This window comes from Cryptomeria japonica, chromosome 5, assembly GCF_030272615.1.
Source record: "Cryptomeria japonica chromosome 5, Sugi_1.0, whole genome shotgun sequence".
Classification (NCBI taxonomy): Eukaryota; Viridiplantae; Streptophyta; class Pinopsida; order Cupressales; family Cupressaceae; genus Cryptomeria; species Cryptomeria japonica.
In genome coordinates this window covers 832,657,691-832,672,363 of record NC_081409.1, presented here as the reverse complement: position 1 = coordinate 832,672,363, position 14,673 = coordinate 832,657,691, and the positions used below count along the sequence as shown (strand labels likewise).

General features: G+C 31.3%; 1 protein-coding gene across 2 annotated transcripts; it reads left to right on the top strand.

Moving 5' to 3' along the window:
- The first annotated feature begins 9,457 nt into the window (after positions 1–9,457).
- LOC131075510 (pentatricopeptide repeat-containing protein At2g13600) lies at positions 9,458–13,410 on the top strand. 2 transcript variants are annotated; one of them, XM_058012363.2, is made up of 3 exons: positions 9,458–11,904; positions 12,023–12,075; positions 12,387–13,410. In XM_058012363.2, the coding sequence occupies exon 1, from the start codon at positions 9,581–9,583 to the stop codon at positions 11,570–11,572; it is 1,992 nt and encodes a 663-aa protein (XP_057868346.2). In that variant the 5' UTR covers positions 9,458–9,580; the 3' UTR covers positions 11,573–11,904; positions 12,023–12,075; positions 12,387–13,410. The 2 variants fall into 2 exon arrangements, with proteins under 2 accessions (XP_057868346.2, XP_057868347.2); XM_058012364.2 differs by lacking the exon at positions 12,387–13,410 and adding an exon at positions 12,239–12,370.
- The last annotated feature ends 1,263 nt before the right edge of the window (positions 13,411–14,673 follow it).

The following is a 14,673-nucleotide window of genomic DNA, read 5'->3' as shown; positions in this document are numbered from 1 at the left end:
GGTTATCAAAATTATCCCTAAGGAAGGAGAGAAGTCTCTTGTGAAGAATTGGAGACCTATAACTCTGTTAAATGTCTCCTAAAAAATCCTAGCTAAAATGTTATCCCTCGTATTAGAAACAATCCTCCCTAAAATCGTAAGTAATACTCAGATAGGATTTATTAGAGGAAGATACGTCCTAGAAAATCTAATTACTAGCTAGGAAACCATGAACTGGGCTAAGCACACCAACCAGCAAGTTTCTATGTTCCTGATAAATTTTGAAAAGGCCTATGACCGGGTGGAATGGAGATTTCTTCTGATGATCCTCAAGGCATTTGGCATCCCCAAAAGTTTTTGCCATATGGTGGAGACACTCTTAAAAGATGATTCAGCCCAAATAGAGATCAATGGATCTTGATCCCCAAGTATCCTCCTCAGTATGTCTATTAGGCAAGGCTGCCTCCTAGGATCAACTCTTTTTGTTACAGCGACCGATGTTATGTATTACTTGCTTAGAGATAGCACATTATCCCCTAAAGTGAAGGGGGTTATCCTTCCCAATAGTATGGATCTGGTTAATGTATAGTTTATCAATGACACTACATTCTTTCTACAATTAAAAGAGGACAATTTCAACTCTCTAATTCATAAATTAATATCTTCTGTGAAACTTGAGGAGCCAAAATTTCTGCTCCCAAATCCATATTGGTGGGATGGAATGACTCTCATCTAGGATGGCTAATTGAGTTTAACTTCCAATGGGGAGGTCCTTCTAAACAGATCAGATACCTAGGTATCCCATTTGTTGTAAACCCTTGTATAAGAGATATATGAATCTAGATCAAGGCCAAATTGGACAATAAGTTGAACAAATGGAATAATATGTACCTTTCATTACCCTATATTACTCCCTTGTTTGGATGTTTTGTAACTACCAAATCAATGAAATTCAAAAGTCTATCAGGAGGTTTCTCTGGTCTAATGGTAGAGGTAACAATAAGTGGCACTCGGTTAAATGGAGGTGGTGTTGTTTGGATAAGTGTATGGGTGGTTTAGGCCCTAAAGAGTTAAGGCTTCAAGGCATTTTGTTGGCAGCTAGATGGATCTTTCATGCCTTAGAAGGGGAGGAACCCTGGAAAATATTAGTGAGAAACAACATTAGCAGAGTAGTTCCTAAACAATCTAAGAGGTGGAAAAATCTTCCCTTTGTTGACTTGATCACTGGTAGATTCCTTGTATCCCCAATAGGATCCTCAATTTTCAAAACCATTTGGAAGGCATCGGATTGTATCAGACACTTGATTGCTAGCAATGGGGCGGTGGATAATAGTAACACCATTGTTGGAGAAAAATCAACATGGTGGAATTTAATGCACAAGGATAAACCCTTGGCTCTTATCTAGGGGTGCTCTGCTAAAAATTGGGCCTAAAAAGGCAATAATTCTTTCAATGATATTATTTCTAATTTTACACTCATTTCATGGGATATTCTACAAGATAAGTATTGCATTCCTAATCTAATTGGAGAACATACTCGATGCTTAAATCTGCTCTGAGCAGACTGGACCTATCCATTCCATGTATAGTAGAGAAGGATCTTCCTTCATCCTATACATGGATGAATGGACCCCCTCTGCACACTGTTAATGCTAAAGTTATTTATAAGGGTTTGTTGACCAATGAGGATATTTTATTACACCTTAACTCTGTATGGCATGTGTAGTACACCAAGGAAGAATGGCAAAAGTTACTCTCTACTCACTGGAACTCCTATATTTCACCGAAGCTTGAATGCTTTAAGTGGCTACTCATCCTACATATGCTTCCTATAAAAGATCTACAAAGTAAATCTCTAAATTGCTCTACATGCAGGACTCTTGAGAACATCATGCATATCTTTTTCAGTTGTATATTTGCTACAGAAATTTGGAGTATGTTTCGTATTAACTATCACAATGGTATTTCTCACCTTGATGTTATTAATGGTTACATTAAAGGGTTGAAAAAAGATACTAATTTAGTTTCTGGTCATTATTAACTTGTGAAATTTTATGGATTATTTGGAAATATTATAATGAGGATAAGTATCACAATAGTGAGAAGTTTCTTACTGAGTCGCTTAGGAGACTCATCTATTACAATGTTGCTTCGCAAGTGACCCTTATTATGAAGATCTCAAAGGAAAATTTGGCAGACTCCTGAACAATGGATCGGTTTGAGTTTATGTCAATGAGCTCTTGTGGGGTTATGAAAGGTCCGGTATCATTGCTGAGAAATCCCCCTTCACCACAATACTTCAAACCACAATTAGAGAAGTCTATAATCATGGAGGGACGCCCCAGGAACACCCAGTGCAGCCTACGCCTGCCATTTTCTAGAGTAACAAGACATCCTGGGTTGCCAATTGAGGACTATCAATTGAGGAAACATTTTGCTATATGTTTTACCTCATAATGGACAAAACCCACAATGCATAGATTTAGGATAGTAGGAGACTTTCGATATCACTATTTTTGATAGACTACGTTTTCTGGCCAAACTCTATGAATAGTGATCCTAATTTCTTGATGTAGCAAGGATTTTACCTCATAAGTACTCTTATATAATGTTTACACGTTATATTTAATATAAAAATTTTAAATGAATACTTGTTTTTAATTTTTTTAAATAGTATGGTTAGTTTTTTATGTGTAAAAATGTTTTTAGTGTAATTTTTTAAATGTTCAGTATTGGTTGATTAAATATATTATAATTTTGAGTTATGTTATTGTAATAGTGGAATATGTATATTCATTCAAGTTCTCATTTAGTTTTGGGTTCATTTTGATGGAATGTCTTCATACAATTTATAGCAACAAGTGACACATTCTTTTGATAAGTTTGGTTCTATTCCTAATCTCCATCCATTCCCAATTATTCTTAGCTTCATGTATTTCCATACATTTGACCTTATCCTAGTCCCATTTTTATTTACTTCCACACATTTTCTTCATTATAAACCCACACAGTTTATGTATCCATTCTTGATTCAAAGATTGGACATTCAATGTTTTAGGCCAATCCTATCGTGGTAGAGATCAATATTAGGCTTCTCAAAACCAATACCAAGCTTCATAAGATTAATCCTATTTTTTTTTATAATTTTTAAATCATTTTGACTCCCACCCTAAACTCAGTAGTCATTGAGAATTGACTTGCTACATGTTTGTGTGACTATTCATCATGTCTTGGTATTTAAGAGATTCAATTTTACAATTAATTCATTAAAAAACTACAAGAAAAATTAATCTAGAAGTATTTTGGTTTGGAACATCAAACAAGCACGTCTAGGTTGTAATTGGGATGCATCACATCTAGGACACTTACATGTTTAAGAGTGTTGTCTCTAGGATTCACCTAAATCCATAAAGTTAGTTTATTAAGGGAGTTGACTAAATACCTCTCTAAGATACTTTATGGAGGTTCCTAGAAAGGTTACTAGGTTACTCCTTTGATAAAAAGGTCAACCTTATACTTAATTCATAAATGAAAATTATTATTATAGTAAGTTTATATTATTTTTAGTATATTTATGATATATTTATTTAGGTCTCATCTTAATAAAGTACTATTATTAATTATAATATAATATAGAGACATAGTGAAAATAAAAATTTATTTTTATAGTATTGAAATAAAAGTAGTTGTTATGATAAGGTAAAGTATGCGTAGTTGTACTTAAAAGTATTTTTTTAGATAGTTTGCGATGTTAAGTATAGATATGACAAGAGAAATATCTGAAACTTTCATCTCAAAATCATTTATAGGCAACTTCTCCCAACTATTGTCTTGGCGCCAAGACTCAATGGTAAATGGAGTTGCAATCTTAACCAAGCATAATGGAATAAGGTAAGCTTTTAGATATGGAAATGTAAGGTCGATGCTCAATCTCAACTAACTACTTGGAAAGCCCTCCATCTCAAGTTACCTATTGGTGATCACCTCTCTTTCATCTTCCCACCCCTAGTATGTCCATTTTGCACCCAAAAGGAGTCTATCAAGCATGCTTTTTGGTTATGTGCTCATACCCATTAGTTGTGGTGTTACCTCTTCTCCATTCTTCCACCTCTTTTCACTCATACATAATCTTGGAGAACTACTCTTCTTAGATTGTCCTCTCTCCATATATCATCACTCAAACATTAAGAAAAGACATCATCAATTTCATTGTTTGGTTGTTTTCTCTCATTCCTTTCTTCCCTTTTATATAGAAATCCACATGGTGTGCTTGAGCTTATCCCTCCACATTTGAGTTATAAAAAAATCACCTAGATTGAGCTCTGATCTTCTTAAAACTTTGGATGACATTAAAGAGAAAATTAAAAACCTTGAATACAAATTGCAAGATTCTAATGGAGGGCATTCATCACAACAATGTTATGCTCCAATTGTTCCTTGGCTTTAACAAATATTGTTTCTTGGTAGTTGTCCTAGTTGAGAAAATTTTGAAGGTAATGAAGGATTCGATGGTGGTGTATTCTTTGGCTAGTAGAGGGAGCCTTCCAGATGCTAAATTGAATTATTATGCCTCAACTATTTTGTATTCTTTCACTACAAAATGTTCTAGCTTAGAGATAAATTGAGGGAGGTATTCTTTACTTGGTTGGGAGTTTCATATGTTGTAGCTGCTACACTCTTTTTTCTAGCTACTTCGTGTGTCTGTAAAGCTCATTATTCCAACTGTTACTATGTTCTCAAGAATGCTTCTTGTTTGATGCATGTCTAAGTTTGATACTTTGCAACCTTTTACAGTGGATTATATAATTTGTATCGAATAACGTTTAGTGAAAAAAAAAAGTATAAATATGAAACATATGAATAAATATTAATTTAATCATTAAAATATTCTAACTATAATCATAACCCTAATCTAAATTATTAATTTTTTTTTAATCGATAAAAGGCGGTAGCCAAAATTTTATTATTAAAAATGATTTTTACACCTCCATTATGTGTGGGCACCGATAGGAAAGAATGGAGGGAAGAAAACCTATGGTCTAGCCCAAATCCAATAATGGATTAGAAAATCCCATTCACAATTTACCTATACTAATGCTTACATTCCAGGAGACATGCATTCCTAGTTACATATGTTTCCAAGATCAAATGGAATTGTCTTAGGATGACCCTTTATCCATTGGAGATTAGACCTCTTTAGAATTCTTTGTTCAGGTAAACCATGCCAAGCCAGAGCCCTGTTACTTCTTCTAGCTCATGTTAGAAGCAACCGAGTATCTAAGTTCTGCAAAAGGAGCACCTTACCACACCTCACAACCAAGACCATTATCAGTAGTTCTAGGAAGCCTTGTTAACCAATATAATGTAACTAATTAATTAAATTTATACTTCCTAACTAAGTATCTGAAATCTCCTGCCTTTGAAGGATGTTGTACCCTGATTAATCTCTTATTTTGGGACTATACTCCAATGTAAGAGATTATCAAGGCTACAACAACCTAAATGAGGGGTGAAATAACCAAATATTAAGAGTAAAAGGATATCATGATTGTAATGTCAGAACCAGTATCAGAGACATATTTTTCTTCTATATGCCATCGAACCTTTACAATGCCTGCATAGATCAAGATGTTAAATTTGGTGTATTAACTGAAAAAGGCTGTCCCTATCCTCCTCAATATCCTAGAAGGACAAAGCATATAAGATCTAATCAAAGAAACAAATACATCTCACAGTTCCTAGCCCTTCTGCTGATTTGGGCTCCTTGCCTCATAAATGCCTGCTATTGTCTCTAAATATTGGAATCGACTGAATATATTAAACCCACACACACACACACACACACACACACACACACATAAACAAAAGAGGCAATACACAAAATTCCTACCCTCTGAATTACATTAGACTATACATCACAGAAGCAAAAACAATATATATTACTACGAATCTTAAAAATATATCAATTCCATCTAACCAAGCAGGAATTTAATCCTCCTATTTGTTTACTTAAAAAAACCAGGAGATAGCTAAATTCCTTCAGATACATACTCGTTAGTATTATCATATATTTATAGAACACAGTAATATATGTCCTTGACAGTTTTTAAGAGTAAAAGAAGTTCAGCCCCATATTATACAAGGGTCTATTTAAAGTTTACTAAGAGCGTCTATTGCTGCAAACATAGATTAAGTTCTACCCTAATCTAAATTATTACTTAAGAGTAGAATTATAATAAAATTTAGTATTTATAATTATGTTCTAAAAGTAAATAATTATATAATTAAAATAATGTACATCATTTTTATTGTAATTTTATTTCAAATTGAAACAAATTAAATTTTATTTCAAATTGAAACAAATTAAATCTTATTTAAATTAATTAAATTTATTCTAATTAAATTGCTTAGATCTTGAGGCAAATTGTAGATACATATTCTATTTCAAATCTTGAGATAGACATAATGCATCTACAAAATTATTCTTCTCTATCAAAACTAGAAGTAAATACTAATATCCCTCACATCTATTTCTTTAACATAATATTTAATGTTTCAACTTTTGAAATATCTACCTTTTTATTGCTTAAATTAATTAATTTATTATTATTATTATTATTTTTATATTGATGCAAAAAATTCTAATATTTAATTTGATGTGTTTGTGACCTCTCTTTCAAGAGCACAAGTTCTCCAGACCAACTCAAGTTGTACAATATGTTAACATTGTTAGTAAATATATAAAAAATAAAAAAATAATTCAATATAATAAAATAATAATAGACTAATATATTAGAAATAATATTATTAATTATAAAATTTTAAAATGTACTAAGTAAAATTCATTTTTTTCAAAAATAAAGATAAAAAACAATTTAGAACAATTAAGTGGTATAAAGTTACTTTGAGCATGTAAAAAATGTACATAATAAATAAAATTATATATGATAAATTTTTAAATTTGGGTGAGCTTATATTTGACATAGTAGGAACTTTTTCTTTTCATATAATGTAATTTCAGAATGCATAATATCAAATGTTTGTTGTGAGAGATAGTTAACTATACTGTAAAGACATAAAATTACTCAAACTTTTTCACGATTTAGAATTTAATTGTTAAGTTTGTATTAAGTTTGCATTGCAGCTATATAAGAAGAAAACTTGTACTGTGTTCTTCTAGGCCAATAATATTTCTTGTGTTATTGCTAAATAGAAATTTGGGAAACGACATCTATAAACACAAAATTACCCTTCTATATTTGTAGCTAGTTAAGATAATACATGGTAGTAACAATGAAATGGTGCGGTGAATAAGTCTTATATAATTGTGTTGGTAAGATATCCGGTTTATTTTTCTTGACTTTCAACATTGGATTATATTCCCTTACAATACGTCCAGAGGTCTTTATACATTTTCTCTCTTTTATTTTTTATAGATTGTATCTATCATTAATTCGTGTATTTTATGTGATTTTAAAAATTAATCACTACACTGTAAAAGGTGTAATTGCTAATATTTGTTTGATTGTTATTTTTTTTTATGTTTGAAGGCAAAGTCTCTTTCTTTGATTTTTTGAGATGATATAATCTAGCTTTCATTGATTTTTTGAGTTGATATAATGTAGCTTTCATCATTTTTTTTGAGTTGATATAATCTATCATTTTTCAATGTATTTATATGCTTCTATTATGATTACTCTCTATATTGGGGTGTAATTGTTATTTAATTGTGTTTGACTATAGACTCTCATTTTATTTTTTATTGATTGTTGAAAATAGTCTCTTTCTTTGACTTTTTATTAGATTCAAGAGCTTATTTTACATTTAAAATTACAAATAAAATCACAATTAATAACTAAAAATACAAAAAAATATTAAAAAAAAATCACAGTAAAAAAAAAAAAAAACATATTTAAATAGTTTTAAGAAATTAATTTTGGTTATATAATTTTTTAATTATCTTTTGATATAAAAAATAATGTTAAATATTATTTTAAAAAATTTAACATTAATTTTTTTTAATTTTATAATCAATTTTTTATTTAAAGTTCATTTGCTCACTCAAACATATTAATCTTTTACAAATTTTAAAAAATAAGTGTGTGAGCTATATGAGATTTTTTAAGGTCTCTATCTTAAAATTGAATTTTCTTTTTCTTACAATCATAAAATAAAAATCATGACTGGTGGGACCGACTGAAGCTGGGAGGGGGAATTATGGTTACAAACTCGAAAATGCATCATCAATATCTATTTCAAATCATTTAACGCGGTGAAGTACTTCTCTTCAAATTCGTTAGAGTATTGTCATTAATTTTCAAACCAATTTATATAAAGAGGAAGAGATAGAAGGGGAAGAGATGAATATATATAAAAAATGGTATGGTATATAATATATAATAATGTATAATATTAAAATATTACATATATTAATAAGTATAAATTATGATATATATTTTAAAACTAAAAAAAACTAAAAATATTTTGACTATATAATATTATTATATCAATATTTATTTTCTTAAAATGGAGCGTTTATAATATTATAGTGGTTAACAAAATTATATTTCTCAATATAAATTTAAATTTTGAAAAGTATAAGAATATAATATATTGACATTACAAACAATAATAACATTAATTGAAAGATGAATTCAATATTAACAAATAATTTTTTATTATAAAATTTTACATAAATATAATTAAATTGTTAAATAAATTAATTTTGAAAAATTAAAACTATAATTCAATTAAAATATTAAAAAAAAACTATACTAAAACTAATACAATTTAAATTTACATAGATAATGTCAAATACTATTAAAGTTTTTTTTAATTTTATAATCAATATTTTATAGAATTTTTTTAAAATATAACAACTAATAATAATTTAAACAAAAATAGATAATAATAATATAGATCTTTAATGCAATGCAGTAAATTAATATGTAATTTTAAATTTTAGATATGAGATTTCTCTGTCTTAAAAAATTAATACAAGATTAAATTTTAAAATCAATGATAATGAAAACAAGATAAAATTATTTAATATTTTTTTATTTTAATTATTTTTTAATCTAAATTATTTTATATAAATTAAAAATTTGTATTCAAAATTGTTATAATAATTATCATGGTTTAAGAAATGCTTTTTATTAAAAAAATAAAAATAAATACAATATAATGAAAGAAAATATCTTTTAACTGTAAACCTTGATTAGTTCAGGTTTACCGAAATTAATTACATATTGAAGTCCTTGACACAGATTACGGAGCAAAATTAATTTAAAGAGACGAAAACATTACTCTCCGCCTATAGATAGACGGGACTAATAAAAATCTGATAATATAATAATATAATCTTATATTCCTCTAAAATCAGATTAATCAAATAAGAATTTTATGACCAAAAAAAAATTAAAAAAATTACTATAATGATAAATTCTAAACATCACTAAAGAAAAATTGCTCACACAATTTAATTTTAGACTGGCCATGCTAGCATCTTGTATAGAAGCTAGTAATTTCGATATGACGAAGAGGTTAAAGTAATTTCAACAGAATGTTACAAGAATGATGGAGTCTTTCCTTGTTTATCACCATGAACAGATTGCATATGGTTATGCCTGCAAACCTTGTAACATCAATTACACGCCAATGCCAAACACATCAATTAGGGCTCGCAATCTCCCAGGGATTGCGTTGTAATCTCATGTTTGCAGCTACTTTTCAATCGAACACTGTTCTCCAAGATTACCCAATTCAAGATCCAAAGGAAAATCACATTTGTGTTGACATTGACAAAGTTTTGGATGCACCGGAAACAATAGACACTGTATATCAACAAGATATTTCTATAAATATCTGCTCAGATCGTTGTAGTTCTCTCTTGCAGGAATGTACCAAGGCGGGTTCTCTCGAAGATGGCAAAGTGATTCATGGTCGATTGATTAAGTGTGGAATTATGGGAAAGGATATATTTTTGGAAAATAAGGTTTTAAACATGTATGCTAAATGCAATTGCTTTCAGGATGCGCGTCAAATGTTTGACAAAATGCTTGAACGAAACATTGTCTCGTGGACTGCACTAATTTCAGGATACGTTCAACATGGGAATGCTAGGGAGGCTTTCGAATTGTTTCACAGGTTGCAATGGACAGGGATCAGTGCCAATCAGTACACCTTTGGTAGCATTCTCAGTGCTGCTGCTGCGATAGACGATGCATATGGAAAATGCCACATGGTTGATGGATGCGCCGTTAGGGTTGGAAGGATGATTCATGGGTGCACAGTTAGAACTGGATTTGAGTCTGATGTCATCGTGGGGAACGCTCTTGTAGCTATGTATATGAAATCTAACAAAATGGATGATGCGTACCAAGTGTTTGACAAAATGCCTGAGAGAGATGTTGTTTCATGGAACTCATTGATTGCAGGATATGCTCGGAGTGGATATGTAGAGGATGCTATTAAATTTGTTCATGAAATGCAGCGGGCAGGTGTGAGACCAGATCACTTTACCTTCGTGAATGTGCTTGGGGTTTGCCAGAATATACATGATTTACAGCATGGTAAGCAGGTGCATGGCTATTCTATAATTGGATTCATGTCAGATATTGTGGTCAACAATGCTCTTATTACCATGTATATTAAATGTGGTTGTTTGGAGGATGGAAGGAAGGTTTTCGATAAACTGCCTGATAAATCTGTGGTATCATGGACTGCCATGATTTCAGGCTATGTTCAGCAGTGTCTTAATGAGGAGGCTATAGAATCTTTTTGGGAAATGTTGCAGGCTAGAGTGAAGCCAAATCATTTTACCCTTTCCAGCGTTCTCCGTGCATGTGGCAGCTTAGCAGCTTTGGAGCATGGAAGGCAAGTTCATTCTTATGCTATTAGGGATGTGGCCGAATTCACTGCATTTGTTAGAAATACTCTTATCACTATGTATTCTGAATGTGGGAGCATTGGTAATGCAAGGAAAATATTTGAAAAAATGCGTGAAAGAGAGTTGGTAACTTGGAATGCGATGATAGGGGGATACGCTCAGCACGGTTATGGAAAGGAAGCCTTGAAATTATTTGAAACAATGAGAAGGGAAAACATGCAGCCAGATCCTGTCACGTTTGTCGGGGTTCTTTCTGCTTGTAGTCATGAAGGCCTAGTGGATGAAGGACGGTGTTTCTTCGAAATGATGAGTCGAACTTATGGTATATTTCCTGGAGTGGGCCACTATGCTTGTATGGTTGACATTCTTGGACGTGCTGGGCATTTCAATGAGGCAGAGAATTTGATCAAGAACATGCCATTTGAACCTGATGCTGCAGTCTGGGGAGCCTTGATGGGTGCCTGCAGAATCCATGGAAACTTGGAACTAGGAAAGCATGCAGCAGAATGGCTTTATGTGTTGGAGCCAGAAAACACTGCTGCTCATGTGCTACTGTCACAGATGTATGCCACTGCTGGCAAATGGGATGACGCAGCAAGGGTTAGAAAATCAATGAGAAACAGGGGTTTGCAAAAAAGGAGGCCTGGATGCAGTTGGATTGAGGTCGGGAATGAGATTCATTCATTTATTATGGAGGACAGATGATACCCAAGACGACAAGATGTGCACATTACTGGACATTTTGAACGGGCGAATCAGAGAGGCAGAATACTTTTTGACAGCAATTTTGTATGACATCACATGACAAATGACCATTGCTTTTAGTTTTTCCAGGCATACAGCCTAAGATAGAAATTGAGATCATCTAGCATCTTTTTGTGTCATACTGGATGTTATAAAGTGCATCCCTGCCAGATGAAGACTTAATTTTAGTCAAAAACCACTAATATTCTGAGAACAAAAGGCTATCACCAGTATTTTATGTATTTTCTTGGATTTGATAGGAATTTGATGGACCAATTGTGTGAAGAAGTCAGGTATGTGTTTTCCCGTTTTTTTTTCGCAAGCATTGGTACTCATGTTACTTTTTCTGAACTAGATTTATATTGTTATTATCCCTCTATAGTGACTCTGATTGTTCTTTTACCATTGCAGCATGCACGAGTTGGGCTAGAGAAATACAATTTTAACAACAGTTGCCAATTTAGGTGAGTTTCAGGTTGAATTTTAAGTGGCAGTTTTATCTCCCATCTTTTTAAAGTCTAATTATGATGGATGTAGTTTCAAATTTTATCTAGAATACTCCATTTGAACTTAAAATTTGATCAGTATTTTTTGCTGTTGCTTGTAAAATTTCCTTTTCTAATGCAGTGTTTTAAGGATCTATAGCGAACGAGAACAAATGGTAGTTTTCCTTTGAGCATGGGATAAGTAGCAAGCTGTTCTTTTTCAAATTTAGTTGATGTAATTGAAAAGTACTAATGATTATCAGTGTTGTTAACTGGTTTTATATTTACAGATTCACGACAGAGTCCTATTAGTTATTACACGAGACTGTCATCTAGCAAGTGATGGGAAGAGACAGACTCTCTCATTGTAGCAATAAACATGCCAAATTATGTTATTTGTGAGGATAGACACAGCTAATGAATAGAAGAACATCTACGATACTATAATTATTATGGGTACTCAATGGATAAAAGTACCCAGGGAAAGTCACCAAGAAAAGTGGTTGCAATAAAATGGCAATTGAGAAGGTATAGAGATAGCAAGACAAAAAAAATTTGGATCAGCAAGTTGAGATTGAAGGAAGGAAATTAATGAAGGAAATACCAAAAAGGATATAGTGAATTGAATCTTTGTACCATCCACAAAGATGATTTTTATAATGTTGTTTTCTAGTTAAAAGGGAAATGACAGAGAACAGTGAAACAACGTGCACAACAAATCGACTTTTAGATATTCTTTTCACTATTCTAAGTAAAATGAAAATCTGTAAATAATGATGGAAAGTATATCCTAAATAATGATGAATTTACTGAAGTATGATTCTACATAGAATGTAAGAAACCACATTTCGTCAATAGCAATAACTACAATCGAGGAGGCGCTTGCTAGGCATCTATTTGGGCAACAGCAATTTTTCTGCAGGCAGCTTGAGGAAGCTTTCAGGGAAGTGGACAAATCGGGCCACCAATGCAGCGGCCTGAATGGGAGGCAACAACTTAGGAATTCCTGTAAGAAAAGGTTGCAGTGGAATGCAATAACTGAAAAACTTGATCTTCTTTCGAGGTAGTTAAATAATGCTTAGAGTAGGGTGAGAAAATTGTAATATTTCTCTACGGTGAGATAATTATATCTCTTACTCCATTTGCAATCTTCTCTTATGCACCCTAGACACCTTTGCTAACTAGTGTGATTGATTATTGAATACTCCATGTGATCCTGTACCTTTCTAGGTTGGTTCCTTGTAATAAGAGCCAACATTTTTAAGTTGGCATTCCCTTTGTAATTGGATATAAAATTGGCCTTTGTTGTTTGAACATTTTGAGCTCCACTAGGCGACTGTTGATTTCATGTACATCCATTTGAAATATGATTGATGGATGGTTTGGTAAAAGTCACGGTCTTGGGTAGGTTCTTATTCTTGGATAGTATGAATGTCTCAAGAGTTATTACATCCATACTTCTGAGTTGACTCTAAGTTTCAACTAAGTGGTCATTTTAGTTTGTTCTCTAACATTTCAAGAGAGAATGTATTTGGGAATATTGACATACTAAATTACACTTTTGTTTATTAAAGATTAGAAATCCATTATTTAGTATTTAGATTTTCATGGGTGATTAACATAAGTTAATTTATCACTCTAGAAAGATTTCAAGATTAAGCAGCTTGAAACTTTTTTTAAATTTTAAAACAGATAATTAATCATTTTTTAAGTTTGAATGGCTAAACATGAGATGCAACTCTACTCAAGTACAAATGAAACATGTTCACAAGTTTAGTTGAATGGCTAAACATGAATGCAACTCTACTCAAGTACAAATGGAACATGTTCACAAGTTTACTTTCCACTCAAAAAGAAGATTAAGGGGAATGCACTAAGTATATATCAAATTAATAAAGTGACAACTTTAATAGTAGTAAAATTGTAGTGTTAGTTGATTATCATTTATATTTTTGAACTAGAGGTAGCTTAGCTAAGAACTTGAAGTATGCATAGATTGTGCATTCTAAGTTTATATTTCACTCAAACAAAAAGGCAAAAGATAACATATTTTTTAAATATATAGTATATAATTCTAATCTTTGTATATATAATAGTAAAATTTATATAATAAACATCAATTGAAAATTATTAATGATTTAAACTAGAGGTAGTTCATTTTGTGGCTTTAAAAGTTTACTTCTCAAGAAAATAAGAATAACATTTATTAGCTTTAAGGGCCCTTTATAGAAGTCAAGCATAATTAGATAAGGGTTAATGGTGAGGGTGCTTGAAGCTTCTCCCTTTTATTAAACTAGAAAATATATGTGTTGTCCAAGGCATAAGAAAAATATGTTATAATCAAAATTTATAATATCATCCAATCATATTATTACATATGTTAAAAGAACAATTAATATAAGACAATACATAATTAATATATGGGTGATGAGGATGTTATTTTCAAAAAAAAAAATACAAATGCATGAAAATAATTCAAAACAATAGTATATATGATTTTAGCTCTAAGAAGTATATGAAGTTATTATTTTACTATTTAAATGACCCAACAAACATAAACAACAGTGAAAGACAATA

What these genes read in the sequence shown, in the direction of transcription:
- LOC131075510 (XM_058012363.2), top strand. Translation starts at nt 9,581, where the DNA reads ATGAACAGATTGCATATGGTTATGCCTGCAAACCTTGTAACATCAATT.